The sequence below is a fragment of the Eriocheir sinensis genome, chromosome 13, assembly GCF_024679095.1.
Source record: "Eriocheir sinensis breed Jianghai 21 chromosome 13, ASM2467909v1, whole genome shotgun sequence".
In the NCBI taxonomy this organism is placed as follows: domain Eukaryota; kingdom Metazoa; phylum Arthropoda; class Malacostraca; order Decapoda; family Varunidae; genus Eriocheir; species Eriocheir sinensis.
Genome location: NC_066521.1, coordinates 2,872,313 through 2,893,269, shown reverse-complemented (window position 1 = coordinate 2,893,269; position 20,957 = coordinate 2,872,313). Strand labels below are relative to the sequence as shown.

Below are 20,957 nucleotides of genomic sequence, written 5' to 3'. Positions count from 1 at the left end.
AACCTTAACTGTGACCTGCCCTGCCCTGCCCTGCCCTGTGACCTGCCCTGCCCTGCCCTGCCCTGTGACCTGCCCTGCCCTGCCCTGCCCTACGTCTCAGTGTGCGCCAGACCCAACGGCCGTGTGAAGGAATCGCTAGGCACGCCCTGACACCATTCATTCACCGCACAGCACGGTGAGTACAGTAGTGCCGCCACTTTCTGTTGAGGCAAAGATTCAATTCCACAGTCCAACACAGTGACTTTGTGACCACCCGAACCAAACTATTTAATCTTCTACAACCCACAATGGTTAGGTTTTCGATGCAACACCAGATGAATATAAGAGAGTTTCCGTATTGTTTTCTCAAAATTTTCAACTTAAATATGAACGCAAAACACTGCACTAGAAGGAATTTTCGAAGTCTTTGGTATTGGTATGGAGGCTTACTAACCCATCATGGCGAGCTGTGAGAGAGGCCCATAGTGATTATAAGCGCCCGAACCAAACTATATCCTCCACAATGACCCGTTATTTCTACTCAATACCAAATGCCAATAAAGAAATTTCATGTGTGGTATCCTAAACTTTCCTCCTTCTTTTTATACCATCGGCAAACACAAGGGTCGGGATCCACCCTCACACCAACTATTCCAAAGGCCATAAAGGAGATCACTCGGGTTCTTATGAGTGGTGTTTTAGATTCATAGTACAGAAGAAAGGTCAAACCATCATTAAATTCATATAACTCATAAAACTACTCCTGGAAATGCCCATAACTCCTACGAAAGCCTTGTCAAATATGTATGCTTGCGCGACGATCGGTTTAAGAGTAGGCTATGGCCCACAGTAAGGAGACTGTCTCCTTACACTGTGTTTTGGCCCTGGAACTGCAAAGAATTTTCGTCGCATTTTGTGTCTGCTTGGGGAGCTTACAAACTTGCTGTACAGGACTCTAAAACCAGCCCGTTAGCAGACACTCCATTCACTGACCCACCTCCGCAAGAGACTTTACTTCCTCTATTGCCGTTTCATATTTTTGGCGTTTTACTTTTTCCCATTTGATTTTTTAAAAGTTTCTTGGAGTGTTTTGAGGCATCATTTGTTGTGCAAGTGAATAGTAACGATAATATGACCATGTCAGTCTTGATCCCCCAGATATAAATAGGTTACATATAGGTTGATAGTGAATTTATGGTTGAGCGCGGATTAGACTAGATTAAGTTAGATATAGTTTGATAAGGTCAGGTCAGGTTAGATTGTTTCGTTAGATTTGTTGTTTATTTATTTATTTGTTGATCTATTTTTTTTTTTTAGATGAACAGGTGTAGCCTATAATTATGTGACAGGCTCCGCGCTGCCCGATGCTGTCCCTGGCGGCGTGCTGGGCTACGGTGGTGAGCCACGGGGTTTAAGCCGCCCGCGGCCGCGCACACGTTTCATAGTCGTTTTGATCTCTACACTCTTTCCTTAGGTATTACGGGGGTCTGGATATATATATATATATATATATATATATATATATATATATATATATATATATATATATATATATTTATATATATATATATATATATATATATATATATATATATATATATATATATATATATATATATATATATATATATATATATATATATATATATATATATATATATATATATATATATATATATATATGGTTCCAGAGAAGTTGGTTCCAGCGCGGCGCTCTAACCGATTGAGCTACCAGTGTGTGTGTGTGTGTGTGTGTGTGTGTGTGTGTGTGTGTGTGTGTGTAATTCACCTCTTGGTCTGCTGCGGGTCTCCCTCGAGACAGCCAGCCGTTCTCCTGGAAGAGCACAGAGCTCATAGTACCGATTTTTGGGTAGGACTGAGACCCCTCTGTGCGTGTGTCCTGAATAATGTAAAATGCAACGATGAACTTTGGTGAGCAGGCTCGTAATTTTGGCAGACTATTTTTTTTTTTTGGGGGGGGGGGGGCAGAGGGCATCATTGGTTCATTAGAGAGAGTGGCGAAGCGAATCGAGCATGCGCGAGTGGGGGAATTTTTTTTCTTCAAATCAGCACTTTTAGCGGCATTTTGAGATCCATGTAGAAAACATTGGGGTGGGGGTTGGGGGGGGAGGCTACAGCGTCCCTAACCCCCCCAGAAAGCACAACATCTGATTGTCACACACTTTCCTGCAGTCAGTCAGTTCGTTAATTTTAAGTCCGGTTACTCTTCTTGACGACAGTGAAGGGCAGAAAGACTTCCTTTTTTTGTGTCACTTGCTCGTAATACATGTCATCCATTCCAATGTCTGTGGGGCAGCAGCTTCACAGCTGTAAAATCAAAAATAAAAGGAAAACAAGCCACTTTTTGGATATTTCAAATAGCACAGGAGTACCTCTTTGAAATGGCCAGGTTCATGTTCATGATTGGCGGCGTCAATTGTTGCGGCAGCACGCAAACACTGCCTTGGGAGAGCAAAGAGAGGTAACTTAATTACTTGAAGGTCATCAAATACAATAAATCAACAAGAAGCTCATTAACATGCTCACAGCAAACGAATATATGTAAACTGTCTCGTTACTCGATACAGTAAGCTTCCGTACGGTTCAACAACGTATGAATGATTGCCTGATGAACCTGTCTTGAGCCCGAGGCACACGAGTGCTTACGAATGTAAGATCATCTCCGGCCTGGACAGGTCGAACACAATCACGACGATTGCTTCCGATTTCAGCCCCCAAATTTTGTTGTGGTCACACTGCACGGTATGTCTTCAAGGGTCGCGTGAGAAGTCTGAGGTAGCTCATCCCAGGCAGTCTTTAACTGGTCCGTGGTAATCGTGCGATTAATTAGAAATCAGCCGTTCACAATCATTACACTTTGTGGTAGGAGATGATCATATCCTGGCTGATCCCATCGGAAGCTGTGGTGTGACTGGTCCCTTACTGATCGATGGCATCACGAGAGCGAACGGAACGTCAACGAAAGAACGGAGTGGCTTTGGTAAAGACGAAATTGTGGAGTGATGAGAAGTCGCGTCGTGCTGTGTGGAGTGACGCTGTGTAATTCACCACGGCCTGATCACGTGTTGGACTCGTAATCGCCAGCAGGTACCCTCCCGACATGAACATGTGCTCTTTATCGTCGATCTATGGGTACTGCCAGGAACTCACCCCATCCCCCTTGCTCAAGGGGGGACAGTAACCACTCCTAGTCAACGGAAAGAATCCGGCCTGAGCGGGCTCGAACCGCCGCCCTGTCAGGCTGTGAAGCCTGGCAGCGGAGCGCTCTAACTAGTTGCGCCACGGAGTGGCAGTGTGTGTGTGTGTGTGTGTGTGTGTGTGTGTGACAGCCAGCAGTGAAGAGAAGGACGACATGGACATTGTTCTACGCTTGTTTTAGTACTATGTGGTGTGTGAGTCGTGTTTCCTACACTCCGGAGCCACACTCATGTAGTAGCGCGGCCTGGAACACGCGGGGAGGCGGCCGGGCAACGCCTGCACGCCCCTCCTGCCTGGGGGCGCTTGCGTCTAGTGGCGGTGTGACATGTAGTAAAACCAGTAGGCCAGGTTGAACATGAGGAACGCCGCTGGGAAGAGGTAGCGGGACACTTCATCTATGCGGCAGGCCAGCAGGCGGTAGAAGCGAGCGTCGGCCTGGCTGATGGTGAACTCCGGTGCCTCAGCCGCCGGGGAGGCCTGGGAGGTCTGATCGGCCAAGCGTCCGTTCTGGGGGGCAGAGGAAAGCATTACTGACACACGCCACACACCACTGTTTTATAGGTTTAGAAGAAGAACAGTGACCGTCTACCATGGCAGATATACAACGGCCGGAAAGGAAACTGGAGATAAAGGAACAGAGAGAGGGATAGAATCCGAAAGAGGGCAGTTTAGAAAGCAAAGACTTGTGCCAGACTCTATCGAAGGCTTTCGATATGTCTAGCGCAACTGAGAAAGTTTCACCAAAACGGCTAAGAGAGGATGACCAAGAATCACTTAAGAGAGCAAGAAGATCGCCAGTTGAACGCCTCTTGCAGAACCCATACTGGCGATCAGATAGAAGGTTAGAAGAGGAAAGGTGCTTTTGAATCCTCCGGCTAAGGATTGATTCAAAAGCTTTAGATAGACAGGAAAGTAACGGTATAGGGCGGTAGTTTGAGGGATTGGAACGGTCACCCTTCTTAGGCACAGGCTGTACGAAGGCGTACTTCCAGCAGGAAGGAAAGGTAGATGTTGACAGGCAGAGCCAGAGGCGAAAGAGTTTGACCAGGCAGGGTGTCAGCACGGAAGCAGAGTTTTTAAGGACAATAGGAGGCACTCCATCAAGTCCATAAGCCTTCAGAGAGTTAGGCCAGAGAGGGCATAGAAAACATCATTCTTAAGAATCTTAATAACAGGCATGAAGGAGGTAGAGGGGGTATGAGTGGGAGGAATATGCCCAGAATCGTCCAGAGTGGAGTTGTTACAGAAAGTTTGAGTGAAGAGTTCAGCCTTAGAGATAGATGAGACGGCAGTGCTGCCGTTTGGGTTAAGAAGAGGCGGGAAAGAGGAAGAAGTGAAATTGGAGGAGATATTTTTGGCTAGATGCCAGAAGTCTCTGGAAGAATTAGAGAAAGCTAGGTGTTGACATTTGCTATGGATAAAGGAGTTTTTGCTAAGTCGGAGAATAGATTTGGCACGATTCCGGGCGGAAATGTATAGATCATGGTTAGCGGGAGTTCGAAGGCTCTGGTACCTTTTGTGAGCAGCCTCTCTATCTTTGATAGCACGAGAACAAGCGTGATTAAACCAAGGCTTTTTAGCATGGGGAGTAGAGAAAGTACGTGGAATGTATGCCTCCATTCCAGAGACAATCACCTCTGTGAAGCGCTGGGCACACACAGAGGGTTCTCTCTCTTGGAAACAGTAATCATTCCACGGGAAATCGGAAAAGTACATCCTCAGGTCGTCCCACCGAGCTGAACAAAATGCCAGAAGCATTGCCTCTTCGGTGGGTCCAGAGGATGTACAAGAGCGATAGGACAGGATACAGAAATAAGGTTGTGACCGGAGGAGCCCAACGGAAAGAACAGTTTGACAGAGTAAGCAGAAGGGTTAAAGGTAAGGAAGAGGTCTAGTATGTTGGGTCGGTCTCCAAGACGGTCGGGAATACGTGTAGAGTGCTGAACCAACTGTTCTAGATCGCTGAGGAGAGCAAAGTTGTAGGCTTGTTCACCAGGCTGGTCAGTGAAAGAGGATGAAAGCCAAAGCTGGTGATGAACATTGAAATTTCCTAAAATGGAGATTTCAGCGAAGGGAGAGTGAGTCAAGATATGCTTCACTTTAGAGTTCAAATAGTCAAAGAATTTTACATAGTTAGTAGAGTTAGGTGAGAGATAAACAGCGCATATGTATTTAGCAATAGAATGACAATGAAGTCTTAACCAGATGGTGGAAAATTCTGAAGAGTCAAGGTCGTGGGCACGAGAACAAGTGATGTCGTTGCGCAAGTAGACGCAACATCCAACTTTGGAGTGAAATTTAGGATAGAGATAGTAGGAGGGAATAGAGTAGAGATTGCTGTCAGTAGTCTCAGAAACCTGTGTTTCGGTGAGGAAGAGAAGATGAGGTTTAGAGGAGGAGAGATGGTGTTCCACAGAATGAAAATTAGAACGACGACCGCGAATGATGCAGAAATTGATAAGAAAGAGGTTCGAGGAGTTGTCAAGACACCTCTCAAGTCGGCAGCCAGAAGGGGAGTCCTCCCTGGGATAATTGGTGGTCCCCCCCCCAGGCGGTGACTCAGAGGCACGGTTATGGTTTGCCATTTTGAATTTTGATTTTTGGGAAAAGGTGTGAATGTTGTGTGAATGTAGTGTGGTGTGGATAAAGAAATGATCTGTCGTTAGAGAGCATGCTGAACTACTCTCTGGTGTTGATGAGACAATTGGGAAACGGTTAGTGAGGGCATGGGAAGGGTCTTTGGAGGGCTTCAGCACCCTCCTCGCTTCCCTTATATATCTCACCGGGAGTGGCCTGCGCCCGTTCGGTAGGTGTCTTCCTACCTACTCCAGCCAAATACGTTCAGTACGGATCGACTACGTTCAAAACGGATCGAGCAGGTCCTGAAACCTTATCAACGTCCTACGACCTACGACCTATCCGCAATGAACCGTATCGCTGAATCGCGTATGTGTGACTCGGCCCTAAGGCTCTTCGTCTCATTAACTCCCCTCCTCTTGCTAGCAGTCTTCCACCTTTTAAATCCCGCCGTAGTATTGCATCTCTTTCTATCTTTTTTTTCAGCAAAGGGAGACAGCTCAAAAAAAAATAAATAAATAAATAAATAAAATAAAATAAAACCCAGGCGCTGCTTCAACAGAAAACAGAACAAGTGGCCAATGAGAGATCAATATCGGGAGGAGAGGTGTCTTGAGATTTCTCTCTTGAAAGAGGTCAAGTCATAGGCAGAAGGAAATACAGACAAAAGAAGGCTGTTCCAGAGTTTACCAGTAAAATAGATGAAAGAAAATGCTGGTTAACTCTTGCATAAGGGATTTAGACAGTATAGGGATGAGCAACAGTAAAAAGTCGAGTGCAGCGGGACCGCGGGAGGGTGGAGGCATGCAGTTAGCAAGTTCAGAAGAGTAGTCATTGTGGAAATATCAATAGAAAATAGAAAGGGATGCAACATGGCGGCGGAATACTGATAGTTTCATGTTGATTGCTCTTCTGAACTTGCTAACTGTATGCTTCCCCCCCCCCCCCCCTTCCAACGGCCACGCTTCACTCGACTTTCTACTCCTGCTTATCCTTATACTGTCCAAATCCCTTACGCAAGAGTTAATCATGCTGCAGCATTTTCATTGTTTAATCCATTTTTCTGGTAAACTCTGGAACAGCCTTCCTTTGTCTTTTATTTCCTTCTGCCGACGACGTGACCTTCAAGAGCGGAGTATCAAGACACCTCTCCTCCCGAAATTGACCTCTCTTTTGGCAACTCCTCTTTACTTCTATTTATAGGAGCAGTGATTAATGGGCTATTTCGTCTTCATTTTTATTTGCCCTTGAACTGATTCCTCTGCAGTGAAAAAAAAATGAGCACAGGTTCCGTTGACGCCCAAGGAAGTGTGTCAACTTTCTTTACGGAGTCAATACCCTTAAATGTAAATGTGCGTGTGTGTGTGTGTGTGTGTGTGTGTGTGTGTGTGTGTGTGTGTGTGTGTGTGTGTGTGTGTGCTTCAGTTTTACCAGAAGAATACAGACCCATCTCTATTACTCCTATTCTGTCAAAAGTACTTGAGCGTTTGTTAGGGAAACGACTCACTAAATATTTCAGTGAGTTTAATCTTCAAGCACCTAACCAGTCTGATTTTAAAAATGGCTTGGGAACTTGTGATCCTCTTTTGGTGTTGACACATGACCTTCAATCTTCTCTCGATTGTTGACATGAATCTCGGCTTATTTCTTTTGATTTCATTTCCGCCTTTGATACGGTGAAACACAAGGCATTGCTGTTTAAACTGGAAAATTCTGGTGAAGGAGGGCATGCCCTAGATGTGATCTCTGAGTTATTTACTGACAGGAAACAACCCGTTATTGTTGATGGTTCTTTTAGTGATTTTTCCTCGGCGAAGTCTGGTGTTCCTCAAGGCAGTGTCTTCGGGCTTTTGTTGTATATTTTATTTACTAGTGATATGTGGGGTGGCATATCCTCCAAAATGTTGGCATATGCTGATGACACATCACTTTATATACTAGCATCTCCTCACCCCAACACAGAGTATCAGCAGCCAATGTTTTGGAAGAGTATGTCTCAATAATTATTTCTTGGTGTACTCAGTGGGGGATGAAACTGAATCTTTGAAATCCCAGGATCTCATTATTAGCAGATTCAGGTCTCTTCTTCCTAGCCACCCTGATAATGTTTTTAACAATTCTGTGATTAAGAATTGTTTACAAGTTGGGGGTGACGTTAGACTAAACTAACATTTGAGTCTCACTTGCGGTCTGTTGCTTCGTCAAAATTTGTCTTCTTCGGTAGTGCAAAAAGATATTTTCTGACGACAGCGTTGTATTAAAATCCTTTTACTCATTTTTATTGCCACAGTTTGAGTACTGCTCCCCTGTTTTCCTCTCTGCTGCAGACTCCCAAATGAAGCTCTTGGACCGGTCGTTTAATCAGATCAAGTTTTAGTTGCCTAATCTAGATATCAATCTTGAACACCGCCGCATTGTAGGCTCTCTTCCTCTGTTGTATAAGATCTTTAACAATCATAACCAACCTTTACATTCAAAACTTCCTCCGTCTTTTCTTCAGTCTTGTTTCACTTGGTTTGCTTCAAATCTCAAAGATTTGGCATTTCCAACTGTGCGTTTCAAAGCTTCCCCTCTGGGACCCTTACGGGTATATTGCTCCACGAACTCTCCAGCGAGGCTAACATTCTTGGCCTATAATAATAATAATAATAATAATAATAATAATAATAATAATAATAATAATAATAATAATAATAATAATAATAATAATAATAATAATAATAATAATAATAATAATAATAATAATAATAATAATAATAATAATAATAATAATAATAATAATAATAATAATTGAAGAATGGTTTAATGCCTTGTCAACACGGGCTCCAGCAGGGACTCATAAGAAAGTGCCAAGATCGTGTCAGAGAGAGCACAGCGCGTCAGCGCCACATGCTATTATAGTGAAGTACGCCGTTGTAAAAGCCGTTTGGCAGTACCTGCGATGTACCGGCATGTGTTAAGGCGAGAGATACCTTACTGAGCGGCTGGACGTGCGGGCATGTGTTAAGGTGAGAGATACCTTACTGAGCGGCTGGACGTGCGGGCATGTGTTAAGGCGAGAGATACCTTACTGAGCGGCTGGACGTGCGGGCATGTGTTAAGGCGAGAGATACCTTACTGAGCGGCTGGACGTGCGGGCATGTGTTAGGTGAGGATACTTACTGAGCGGCTGGACGTGCGGGCATGTGTTAGGCGAAGGATACTTTACTGAGCGGCTGGACGTGCGGGCATGTGTTAAGGCGAGAGATACCTTACTGAGCGGCTGGACGTGCGGGCATGTGTTAAGGCGAGAGATACCTTACTGAGCGGCTGGACGTGCGGGCATGTGTTAAGGCGAGAGATACCTTACTGAGCGGCTGGACGTACCGGCATGAGTTTAGGCGAGGGATACTTTACTGAGTGGGTGTGCGTACCGGCATGAGTTTAGGCGAGGGATACTTTACTGAGCGGCTGGACGTACCGGCATGAGTTTAGGCGAGGGATACTTTACTGAGTGGGTGTGCGTACCGGCATGTGTTAAGGCGAGAGATACCTTACTGAGCGGCTGGACGTACCGGCATGAGTTTAGGCGAAGGATACTTTACTGAGCGGGTGTGCGTACCGGCATGAGTTTAGGCGAAGGATACTTTACTGAGCGGGTGTGCGTACCGGCATGAGTTTAGGCGAGGGATACTTTACTGAGTGGGTGTGCGTACCGGCATGAGTTTAGGCGAGGGATACTTTACTGAGTGGGTGTGCGTACCGGCATGAGTTTAGGCGAGGGATACTTTACTGAGCGGCTGGACGTACCGGCATGAGTTTAGGCGAGGGATACTTTACTGAGTGGGTGTGCGTACCGGCATGAGTTTAGGCGAGGGATACTTTACTGAGCGGGTGTGCGTACCGGCATGAGTTTAGGCGAGGGATACTTTACTGAGCGGGTGTGCGTACCGGCATGAGTTTAGGCGAGGGATACTTTACTGAGCGGGTGTGCGTACCGGCATGAGTTCCATCCAGCTGTCTGAGGTGGTCTTGGTGCGGCAGGGGTTGTGGTGCGGCACGCTCACTCTCTTCCGCCAGTAGTAGTTGACCACCGTGAACTCCAGCAGCGCCGCGAAGATGAAGGCCGTGCACACCCCCATCCAGATGTCCAAAGCCTGCGTCGCGAGGAGGAAAGGGGGTGGAAGGTCATTAGGGTGTACATAGAGTCGAACATGGATATAAAAAGCGGGAGGTAATAATATAAGGAAGGCAACGGAAAAGGTGGATTAGTATATTGAAGACAGACAAAGGAAGGGAAGAGGAAAGGCAATTACGAGGCATGAAAGGGAAGAGGAAAGAAGGAAGGAAGGGGAGGAGCAGAGGGAAATGAGGAAGGAAATTAGATGTAGGAGTTTGAGGAGAAGAAGAAGAAGGAGGAGGAGGAGCCAATAGAAGAAGAAGAAGAAGAAGGAGAAGATATAGGAGGAGAAGATAGAGGAAGAGGAGGAGAAGGATGAGGAAGAAGAGAAGGAGGAGGGGGAGGAGAAGTCGTAAAGGGAGAATGCCAAAAAAAAAAAAAGGAAATCATAAAGGAATTTGTTGATGAAATATGGAGTTAAAAAAAAAAGAAATGAGAGATGAAAATGGAGAGAAACGAGAGACGAAATAAAAGATGGAGACCGCGAAAAGATATGAAAGAGAAGAATAAAAAAAAAAGAAATAAAGAACGAACGAAAATAAGGAACCGAGGAAAAGAAAGAGAACAAAAGACGGGAGAGAGAGAGAGAGAGAGAGAGAGAGAGAGAGAGAGAGAGAGAGAGAGAGAGAGAGAGAGAGAGAGAGAGATGAATAAAACTTAAGACGAAGTGAACACGAGAAAGAAAAGGAAAGAAAATAAAGTAAAAAGAGAAAGAAAGTGAAAAAGAAATAATAGAGGAAAAAAAAATCAGAAAACAACGAAGAAGAAAAAGAAAAAAAAGCGCATAAGAAAACAAAGAAATAAATAAAGAATGAAAGAAAGGAAAGAAAGAAGGAAAGAAGGAAGATAAACAGACAAACAGGAAGCGAATAAATGAATAAACAAAAATATAAAAAAATCACGGACGGAAAAGAAAAAAAATATGACAACAGAATAAGAAAAAGAGGGAAAAGAAATAAAAAAATGAGAGAAAAATAAAGAATGAAAGGAAGAGAGAAAGAAGGAACAGATAAATAGGTAAATAAATAATAAACAGCCGCAAAATCGATCAATGAAGACGGAAATAAAGAACAGATTAAAGAAGAATAGAAAAGAGAGAAAAAAATATGACAAGGAAAAAAATAAGAAAAATAGGATTAAAAAAACAACAACCCTATAAAATCGTATCAGAGAGAGAGAGAGAGAGAGAGAGAGAGAGAGAGAGAGAGAGAGGAGAGCAAAAGCGAGTGGAGGAAAAGAGTTAGGGTCGGGAGAGAAAAATGAGAAGTGATGGAAAAAAAAAGAGAAAAAATGCTGGAAAATTAATGCAGAGCGGAATTATAGAAGAATTCGTGGAGGCATTTAGACAGGAAATGAATGAATGAATTAATGAAGGAGGGAAGGACGGAAAGAAGGAAGGAAGGAGGGAAGGAAGAAAGGAAGTAAGGAAGGCGGTAAGTAAGGCAGGAAGGAAGGAATAAGGGAAGGAAGGGAGGAGGGAAGGGAAGGAAGGAAGAAAGTAAGAGAAAAAGAAATGAAGTATAAAATGACATTGATGATGATGAAGAGAATAACAAAGAACACAAAGATTTAATAGAAGAAGAAGAAGAAGAAACATAATAATAATAATAATAATAATAATAATAATAATAATAATAATAATAATAATAATAATAATAATAATAATAATAAGAGGGAAGAAAAAGACAGAAGGCAGAAACAAAGAGGAAAATAAACCAAAGATAAATAAGAGAATAAGAAGAGAAGGAAGATAAAACAGAATAAAAATCGGAAAGGGAGGAACGAGAAAAAAAAAGGATGAAGAACAAGAAGAAAACGATAAAAACAAGAAGTAGAGAAGAAAAAAAGAAGGAGAAGAATAAGGAACAGAAGGACAAAAAGGAGAAAATGAGGAAGAAAAAGAAGAAGAAGAAGAAGAGAAGAAGAGAATGATGATAATAATAATAATAATAATAATAATAATAATAATAATAATAATAAGAAGAAGAAGAAGAAGAAGAAGAAGAAGAAAAAGTAGAAAAAGAAGAAAAAGAAAAAGAAGAAGAAGAAGAAAAAGAAATAGAAGAAGAAAATGGATAAGAAAAAGAAAAAGAAAAGGAAGAAGAAGAAGAAGAAGAAGAAAAAAGAAGAAGAGGAAGAAGAAGAAGAAAAAGAAAACGAAAAAGAAGAAAATCAAGAAGAAGAAAATGAAGAAGAAGAAGAAAATGAAGAAGAAAAAGAAGAAGAAGAAGAAGAAGAAGAAGAAGAAGAAGAAGAAGAAAAGATGAACTAGATGATGTAGAAAGAGAGGAAAGCGAAACGGAAGGAACTAAAAAAATGATGACAAAGAAGCTGGAAGAGAGAGAGAGAGAGAGAGAGAGAGAGAGAGAGAGAGAGAGAGAGAGAGAGAGAGAGAGAGAGAGAGAGAGAGAGAGAGAGAGAGAGAGAGAGAGAGGAGGAAAATTGAGAGGGAGAAGGAAATGGAAAGAGATCGAATTACAGAAGCAGACAAAAAAAAAAAAAAAAAAATAGATTGAACGATTATTTTCCAGCTTCCTAAAACTCTCTTAAAATTGCAGTCATTCCTTCCAACGCCATTTTCTTGCTTTTCCTTGTAATCTTTCTTCTTCATCATCATCATCAGCAGCATCAGCATCGTATTTTCTTTATATTCTTTAGCCATATGTCTTTCTATCTCCTCCCTAATTTTTTCGATTCTCTGTCTGTCTGTCTGTCTGTGTCTGTCTGTGTCTGTCTGTCTGTCTCATCTCTCTCTCTCTCTCTCTCTCTCTCTCTCTCTCTCTCTCTCTCTCTCTCTCTCTCTCTCTCTCTCCCGATCAAAAAACACACCCGGTCAAAAAACGACCCTCAGCCACGTCCCTCCACCCCGCCCGTGTAAATAGACGCCATGCATCGCAACAAACTCGTAACCGTGATCCCGCAAGTACCACCACCTCTATTACCAAGCCTCTAGATAACTTAAAAATCCTTAGTTTCAATGCGCGTAGCCTAAGAAACAAATTTGATGAACTGAGATGTCTTGCTCTAACAGAAAATTTTGACATAATTGCTATAACCGAAACATTTATCGACACCACAAATATTGATTTAAGTTCCGAATACAACATGGATGGCTACATACTCTTCAACAAAGATCGTGTAAACCGTAGAGGCGGTGGCGTCGCTCTTTTTGTCAAAAGCTATTTGCAACCCACTGACAAAACACCAAGAGACAGTAACGTTGAACATTTGTGCGTGCGAGTAAACATTGCAAAAGTCAATTTAAATATATCTGTCACCTACAGGCCTCCCGGGCAATCACTCGATGACGACCTTGAAATGTACAGCGTTTTAAGGCAGTCACTTAATAACAGCGACTCACTGATATTAGGAGACTTTAACCTCCCCCATATCGACTGGGCGACACTGTCAGGTACAGAAGGCGAGTCACATAGAATGATCGAATTTTTAGAAGAAAATTATCTAAGCCAAATGGTTTCTGAACCAACTCGACAAAATAACATACTCGACCTTGTTATAACGACCCAAGATAACCTAGTCAGTAGTGTCACGGTAGGAGAACACCTCGGTTCTTGCTATCATAAATTAGTGCGCGTCGCCATTAGAGCTCCAACATCAGTTTCTGAAAATAAAGTAAAGGTGCCCAATTTCAAAAGAGCTAACTTCGTAGAAATCCGACAAAAAATAACAGAAATACAACTATCAGATAACGGCAATGTAGAGGAAGCCTGGCTAAGCTTTAAAAATCATTTACTCACTCAGCAGAACACATTCGTCCCCTTGTGCGAGCAGCGAATTAACACTAATAAAAGCCCACCGTGGTTTAATAGCGAAATTAAACACTCAGTCAAGGAGAGAAAACAGGTTACAGGTTAAAGAAAGAACAAAGCACCCCCGAAAACATTAGACTTTATAATGATGCCATTCGACGAGTAAAAAGATTAGTATGTCAATTAGAGACAAAATTGTGAGTTACCTCAAAAGCCACTCATTAATTGGGGATTCACAACATGGCTTCCGTAACAAAAGATCTTGCCTATCAAACCTATTGACCTTTTATAACGACATCTTCTCAGTTTATGACGTAACCAAATCATTGGACGTAGTCTATCTTGATTTCCAGAAAGCGTTTGATAAAGTCCCACATCATAAATTACTTTATAAAGTAAAGGAAATAGGTTTTGACGGTCAAGTAAACCAATGGATCGCGAATTGGTTGAGCAACAGGCAACAAAGAGTGGTGATAGACGGATTTAACTCATAGTGGGCGCCGGTCACTAGCGGTGTCCCCCAGGGCTCGGTTCTTGGCCCAGTGCTATTCATTATTTACATCAACGACATGGATGTTGGACTCAATAATCGCATTAGTAAATTTGCAGACGACACAAAGATTGGTAACTCGGTTCTCACTGACGAAGACAGGCAAAGCCTCCAAGATGATTTGCACAAAATTTCATCTTGGTCGGATAGATGGGAGATGCCCTTTAACGTAGACAAGTGCCAGGTCCTTCAAGTTGGAACAAGAAATAAGAAGTTCGAATACGAAATGCGCGGCGTTAAACTCACAAGCGTTCAATGCGTTAAGGACCTGGGGGTCAAAATCGCGTCAAACCTTAAATTCTCACATCAATGCATCGATGCAGCAAATAAAGCGAACAGAATGTTGGGCTTCATTAAAAGAAACTTTTTATTCAAGAATAAAGATGTAATACTTCCGCTCTACAATAGTTTAGTCAGACTCCACTTGGAATATGCGGTACAGTTTTGGTCTCCTCACCATACAAAGGACATTGCTAAACTAGAAGGTGTTCAGCGTCGGGCAACAAAAATGATCCCTTCCTTGCGCAACAAATCCTACGAAGAAAGGCTTTCCACCCTTCACATGTTCTCTCTTGAGAAACGTCGCCTCCAAGGAAAACTGATCGAATGTTTTAAAATACTTAATGGTTTCACGAATGTAGACAGAACAAAATTGTTTATGATAGATGACACTTTGCGAACGAGGAACAATGGCATAAAACTCAAATGTAGACAAGTAAATTCAGACTGCACCAAATTTTTCTTCATCAACGTTGTAGTGCGAGAATGGAATAAGCTCCCACCATCAGTGGTCCAGTGTAACACGATTGACTCCTTTAAAAACAAGCTCGACCGTCACTTCCTTGAACTTAATATTAACTAGAGTAGAAAAGCAACGTTTTGGGCCATCTGATTAGTGTAGATTCACTTAGGTTTAAGGACAGACCACCTAGTCTATACCATGGGGTCTGTGTGGTCTGATTTTCTATGTAATTCTATGTAATTCTCTCTCTCTCTCTCTCTCTCTCTCTCTCTCTCTCTCTCTCTCTCTCTCTCTTCACCTCCACTGTTTTCCTTTTCCCCTCATTTCTCTCGCGCCATTCCTCTACACTACAAGCCAGACACCTGAGGAGCCTTACCTATGTACAGTCGGCTATAGAGAGTAGTGACACACTGTCCAGTAAGTTTCGTTCAGAAAGCGACATCTGGCAACCCCTCCACGCGACTCTAAGTTGTTTATCAAACTATGATACTGCACTTATTAGGGGAGATTGTTATGCCTTTAAACCAAAAACAAAAAACTCCTGACAGCTGAGATCTTGTTCTTTATAAAAAAAAACTATACGTAATAATAGGCTATAAACGTTCACATGATGGTTTGTCGACCGCGGGCCTTGACGGCTGGAGCAGCGGTACTCTATTAAAGCCCTTATGTCCGCAGGCACTGCAGTTGAGCTGCCACGTCAGTGGCTGTAGAAACGTATAATTTTTAATACCTAAAAAAATAAGAGAGAGAGAGAGAGAGAGAGAGAGAGAGAGGGCGAGAGGCTGGGTGGGGACGGGAGACGTCCATCAGCGACAAGGGGTCAGCTAGTCAGCGACACACACACACACACACACACACACACACACATATTTATACTTAGATATTACGTAATCTTCACGGAGAAATAATTTTAGATTTTTGATGATCTGAATTGTCTGTGAGGCTTTATAGTGACAGGAATTAAGGCTGCGAGTTAAACAGACCCTCAAGCCTATTTGCTGTTTGATGGTAAGGAGCATTAGTCACTGCCTGCCTCTGTGAAGGACAGCATTGCACGCGGTATTTTCAAAGTTTAATAAGAAAAAGTGTTTCAGACTGTTCGTGATGTTTTACCTCGCCATCATCATCATCATCATTGTGTAGAAGACATTCATTATCGCATTTCTAAATTGAAGTCATGTTATCTGGTATATTTCTAACTACATTATATTATAATATAATATTATACAATATTATAATTTCACGGTCACACACACACGGTACACACTGAAACGCGTCACATCGCCAGTGAATGCGTCACCGTGGTATAGTTGCCAGATACCGCCACCAGGCTAAACATTCTGAAAACCGTGACACTACTCTCTAGCGTCGACTGTACATCACACCTTTACCTGCCAGCAACAGTACCCGGGTCGTGCTTAACAAGGCCGCGGAGTCTCACCTTTATGTAGGACACTTGGGGGATCTTCAGCTGCGTTTCTGCAAAGGGAGAGAAGGCATAGGTCACAAACTTTGGCTGGATTCTTTTTAAACGTGTTATGAGTACTTATTAACGGTGCTGTGGCTAGCTCGGTTTTCCATTACATATTTTGGTGGGGAGAGGGAGAAAATTAATGTTGGGTTTTCAGAGAGTTACGTCGACATATTAGGATTTTCATGGGCTGTTTTGTGATCGTATAGTCATGGTTTTACAAGACCTCTGCGCTGTGAACGGGAAGACATGTGATTCCATTTTTTTTCTGAAGTTCTGGAGTTTGTTAAAAGTTTTGGGTTTTCACAGAGTTGACTCGACATATTTACAATTTTCATGGTCTGTTTTGTCATCGTGTAGTAACAGTTTAACACGACCTCTGCGCTATGAACCGAAAAAACATATGATTCCATTCTTTAGGGGGGGAGGATCGGAGTTGTTAGAAGTTTTTGGATTTCACAGAGTTGAGTCGACATATTTACAGTTTTCATGGGCTGTTTTGTCATCGTGTAGTGATAGTTCAACACGACCTCTGCGCCATGAACGGGAAAAACATTTGATTTCATTTTTTTCTGGGGGGGTGGGGGTGGGGGTAGTTTGTTAGAAGTTTTTGGATTTCACAGAGTTAAGTCGACATATTTACAGTTATCATGGGCTGTTTTGTAGAGCTGGGCGCGTTACTGGATTTGGGGTAGTCCGCTACCGCTCCTCCGCACCTCGGACGCAGGTAGTCCGCACCTGTACTTCCGCGCCTAAAATTTCTTCGCTCGGTCCGCTACCGGACCTCCGCACCTCCGCTATTGTATCCAAAACTATTAAAGCGCTCCTGAAAAAAACTAGTCCGCACCTCAAAAATAAAACAAAATAGTACAAGGCAATAATACATCAGCAGGCGTGCTGGTGCTGTAGCTCACGCTATTGACGCTACTATCCCCATGCAGACACACTCCTGCTCCTATCGCTATCACCTCTTTTCACGTATCTGTCCATGTTTATTTGTAAACACTGAACACCAAACAATCGCAGTGAATCACTAAAAGTCAAAAGATTCTGAAAAAAAAGAAACTTGACGCAGTGATCAGCTGGCAGCACACAGCCCGCCAAAACGCACGAAAGTAATGCCGCGGACTGTTTGTCGTCTTCGTTTATTTTATCTTTGAAAATCTCAGGTGCGGAAGTCTGGACCAAAAATTTCGCCTGTCCGCACCTGTTACTTCCGCACCTCGTTTGGCGGTCCGCAGGTGCGGAGGAGCGGAGGTCTGGACCGAGGTGCGGAAGTGCCCAGGTATGCTGTTTTGTCACTGTGTAGTGATAGTTTTACACGACCTCTGCGCCATGAACGGGAAAACACCCATGAAAACCCGCTTGACCTCCTGTGTGGCCTTGGGAAATAGTCGTGTATAGTGGGGGCCCGATGCGTTTGAGAATATGGACCTAATACTAAAAAAATCAGGCGTTAAAGCAAGTTACTGGCTTGTGTTTCGGCTAGGCGTTGACACATACTGGTACATGTGGAAAGAGCGGTGTGGGTAGTTTACATATTAGTTTCTCTGCATGCTTTAGTACTGCTGTGCCGTAAAAAAAATTCTGTGTGTGTCTCTAGGAGGAAGGAGCGAGCAAAGTGTGGCCACGCGTCTGGCTACACTGGACGACATGGAGACGCGGGGTAATAGGAAGCAGCAGGAGCGTGGTGAGTAAACGCCCACTCTTTTTCCTCTTATATTTCTTCTGCAATGTTTTACTGCGGCGCATGACCCGAGAGAGGTGAAGGTGGAGCCACGGGAGTATATAACAGTACAAGGAAACATGTTTACTGTGTGTGAGTATTATAAAAGTGGATGATTTGATGAGGCGGCGGCGGCGGCGGATGGGAGAGATGGTGTCGGCGTTGAAGGGGAATGAAAGGAGTAGGCCTATTATTTTTCCTTTTATCTTTACTGTGCGATGTTTTACCAAGACCCATAACCCACGGGAGGTGAAGGTGGAGCCACAGGAATATATAACAGTACTAGGAAGCGTGTTTATTGTCTGTAAATGTGATAAAAAGTGAACGATTTGATGAGGCGGCGGCGGCGACGCGAGGGAGGGATGGTGTCGGCGTTGACGGGGAATGAAAGGAGTATTGTTTTTCATTTTATCTTTACTGTGCGATGTTTTACCCAGACCCATAACCCAGGGGAGATGAAGGTGGAGCCACATGAGTATATAACAGTACTAGGAAGCGTGTTTATTGTTTGTAAATGTGATAAAAGGGGGAGGAGTTGATGAGGCGGCGGGGGGTGGGGTGGGGGGGGGCGAGGGAGAGATGGTGTCGGCGTTGAAGGGGAATGACAGGAGTATTATTTTTCCTTTTATCTTTACTGTGCGATGTTTTACCCAGACCCATAACCCACGGGAGGTGAAGGTGGAGCCACATGAGTATATAACAGTACTAGGAAGCGTGTTTATTGTCTGTAAAAGTGATAAAAAGTGGAAGATTTGGTGAGGCGGCGGGGGGAGGGAGAGATGGTGTCGGCGCTGGCGGGGATGAAGAGAATATTATTTTTCCTTTTATATTTACTTTGTGTGGTGCCCCGCGGAACGCGACACCACTCACTCCGCTAGCTGCAGTATCACCATCATCCACAATAATATCTTCCGATGGCGACAGCGGTATAGAACGCTAAATATCCCCCTTACAAGAACACTGAAGAACACTGAAGAACAACACTGAAGAACACTGAAGAACACTGAACACAGCACGGAACCCGGAAGACAAACATACGAGGCCCCAGTGTGTCCACAAACGCACCGCTTATCTATCAGCCAACACACAATTACCGGCGGATCAAAAAGGGTCACGTAAACAGAGCTGCTCGGGTGCGTCACCGCGTGACAGCTACACTAAGGATTAGAATCGCGCATGAACCAACCTTATAGAACATGTCGGTTAGGTAGATTGTTGTATGAGTTTGATGTAAGACTCACATGCCTTCCATGTTACCCTCGTGATGTCTGTATGTATGTCATGCCCACAACCCCCTATATAAGGAGCATTTATTCAGGTTAGACCTCAGATTAGCCAGCACCCTGCTCGCTTGCTATACACCCAGTTGTCCCTCCCTAGACAACATGGGCAGAACATTCATCTTTGCTACTGTGAGTATGGAGTGAAGAGTTACCGTAGAGGAAAGCGTATCCATTGTATTAGTAGTTCTGTTTAGGAATATTTAGGAAATATGTAATTATAATTCTGTAACAATTTAATTTATTATTTTGAGAAGAATTTCTCAGTGTTATACAAGTGTCGACGTCAGTGAGAGATAGCCTAAAGACTCGTTGAGTCCTGTGAGGCCAGTCGCTGGTTTCAACAATATTTTTACCTCTTGTAGTGTTAAGTAGTATTAACGTAGATTAAAATAAATATAAGAAAAGTGACACCGTTTCATCACCCCAACTTACGAACTCCTTTAAATACTCTTAAGGCACCAGAATCCTAAACCAATTGTCACAAGTGCAAGTAGTGTGTCGTCTCCCCTTTGAGCCCGGACAGCGGGTTACAACATTGGCGTCAGGCGTGGGTGGTGAAACTTGCAATTTATATTGGTATTATATTAGTGAATGTCCACATCCGAAAGCAAGGGAGAAAACAGTTATTCTTGGGATTACGGGAATAAGACTTTAGAGTTAAATATGGCAGACAAAGACTCTCCCACCTCCACCGAAGCTGGAAAATCGGTCACCCTTGCCCATGATGATCTTGTTACGCTACTTAGCCGTCATACCCTGAACGATTTTAGTAGAGTGCAGGGACTATTACATTTTTGCGGAGGAGAGGAAAAAAGTAGCCAAACGCCTAACCTCCCATGTCATAAAATAGCAAAGAAATGGATAGAGGATATCGAAAGCCGGACACAGGCAAATTAGGACACCACCGGAAAGATTGAGTTAGCCAAACAGTATGCCCTGGGAGTAGCGCGCGATCATCTCCTCGGTTGTATCACCAGGTGTGGACAGGATTGGGAAAAAATAAAAGAAGACTTCCTACGTGTATTCCCCACAGTAAGGACCTTTTCGGTCCTCCAGAAAGAATTAGGAGAAGCGAAACGGCGACGGGAGAAAACATTCGCGCATTCCTCATTCGGCTAGAAATGTTGAGAGACGAGTTGACCACTCAAACCTGCCAATGCTAGTCTTTTAAATGAGATAACCGCTTTACGGCTCTCAGAGGCTCTACCTTCTGCCTTTACGTACACCCTGACAGAGGAAGAAAAAAAGGACCCACAGAAGATATTGAAAAAAGGTATGAGTACATCAAAGCTCACCCAGAGTTGAAATTATCCGATGCCGAAATAGCAAAAGAGAAGAAAGTGTTAAACATCTGCTTTGTGCAGGCATCCGGACCTAAACCTTCCTCACAAGGCAGTCCTCCACGTCCTCCAGGCCAGCCGCGTTACCCGATACCCCAAAGGGGAGGACGGCACGCCGCGCCACCTACACGCCCATAA

At 43.5% G+C, this 20,957-nt stretch overlaps 1 protein-coding gene across 1 annotated transcript in view; it reads right to left on the bottom strand.

Moving 5' to 3' along the window:
- Nucleotides 1–3,370: 3,370 nt before the first annotated feature.
- LOC126997793 (glycine receptor subunit alpha-2-like) overlaps nt 3,371–20,957 on the bottom strand; it is a 117,704-nt gene continuing 100,117 nt past the window's right edge. Inside the window, exons 6-8 of the mRNA XM_050859009.1 lie at nt 16,441–16,478; nt 9,753–9,911; nt 3,371–3,705 (exon numbers count right to left, since the gene is read on the bottom strand). Coding sequence (XP_050714966.1) covers nt 3,508–3,705; nt 9,753–9,911; nt 16,441–16,478 — 395 coding nt within the window. The 3' untranslated portion in view covers nt 3,371–3,507. The remainder of the gene's footprint in view (nt 3,706–9,752; nt 9,912–16,440; nt 16,479–20,957) is intronic.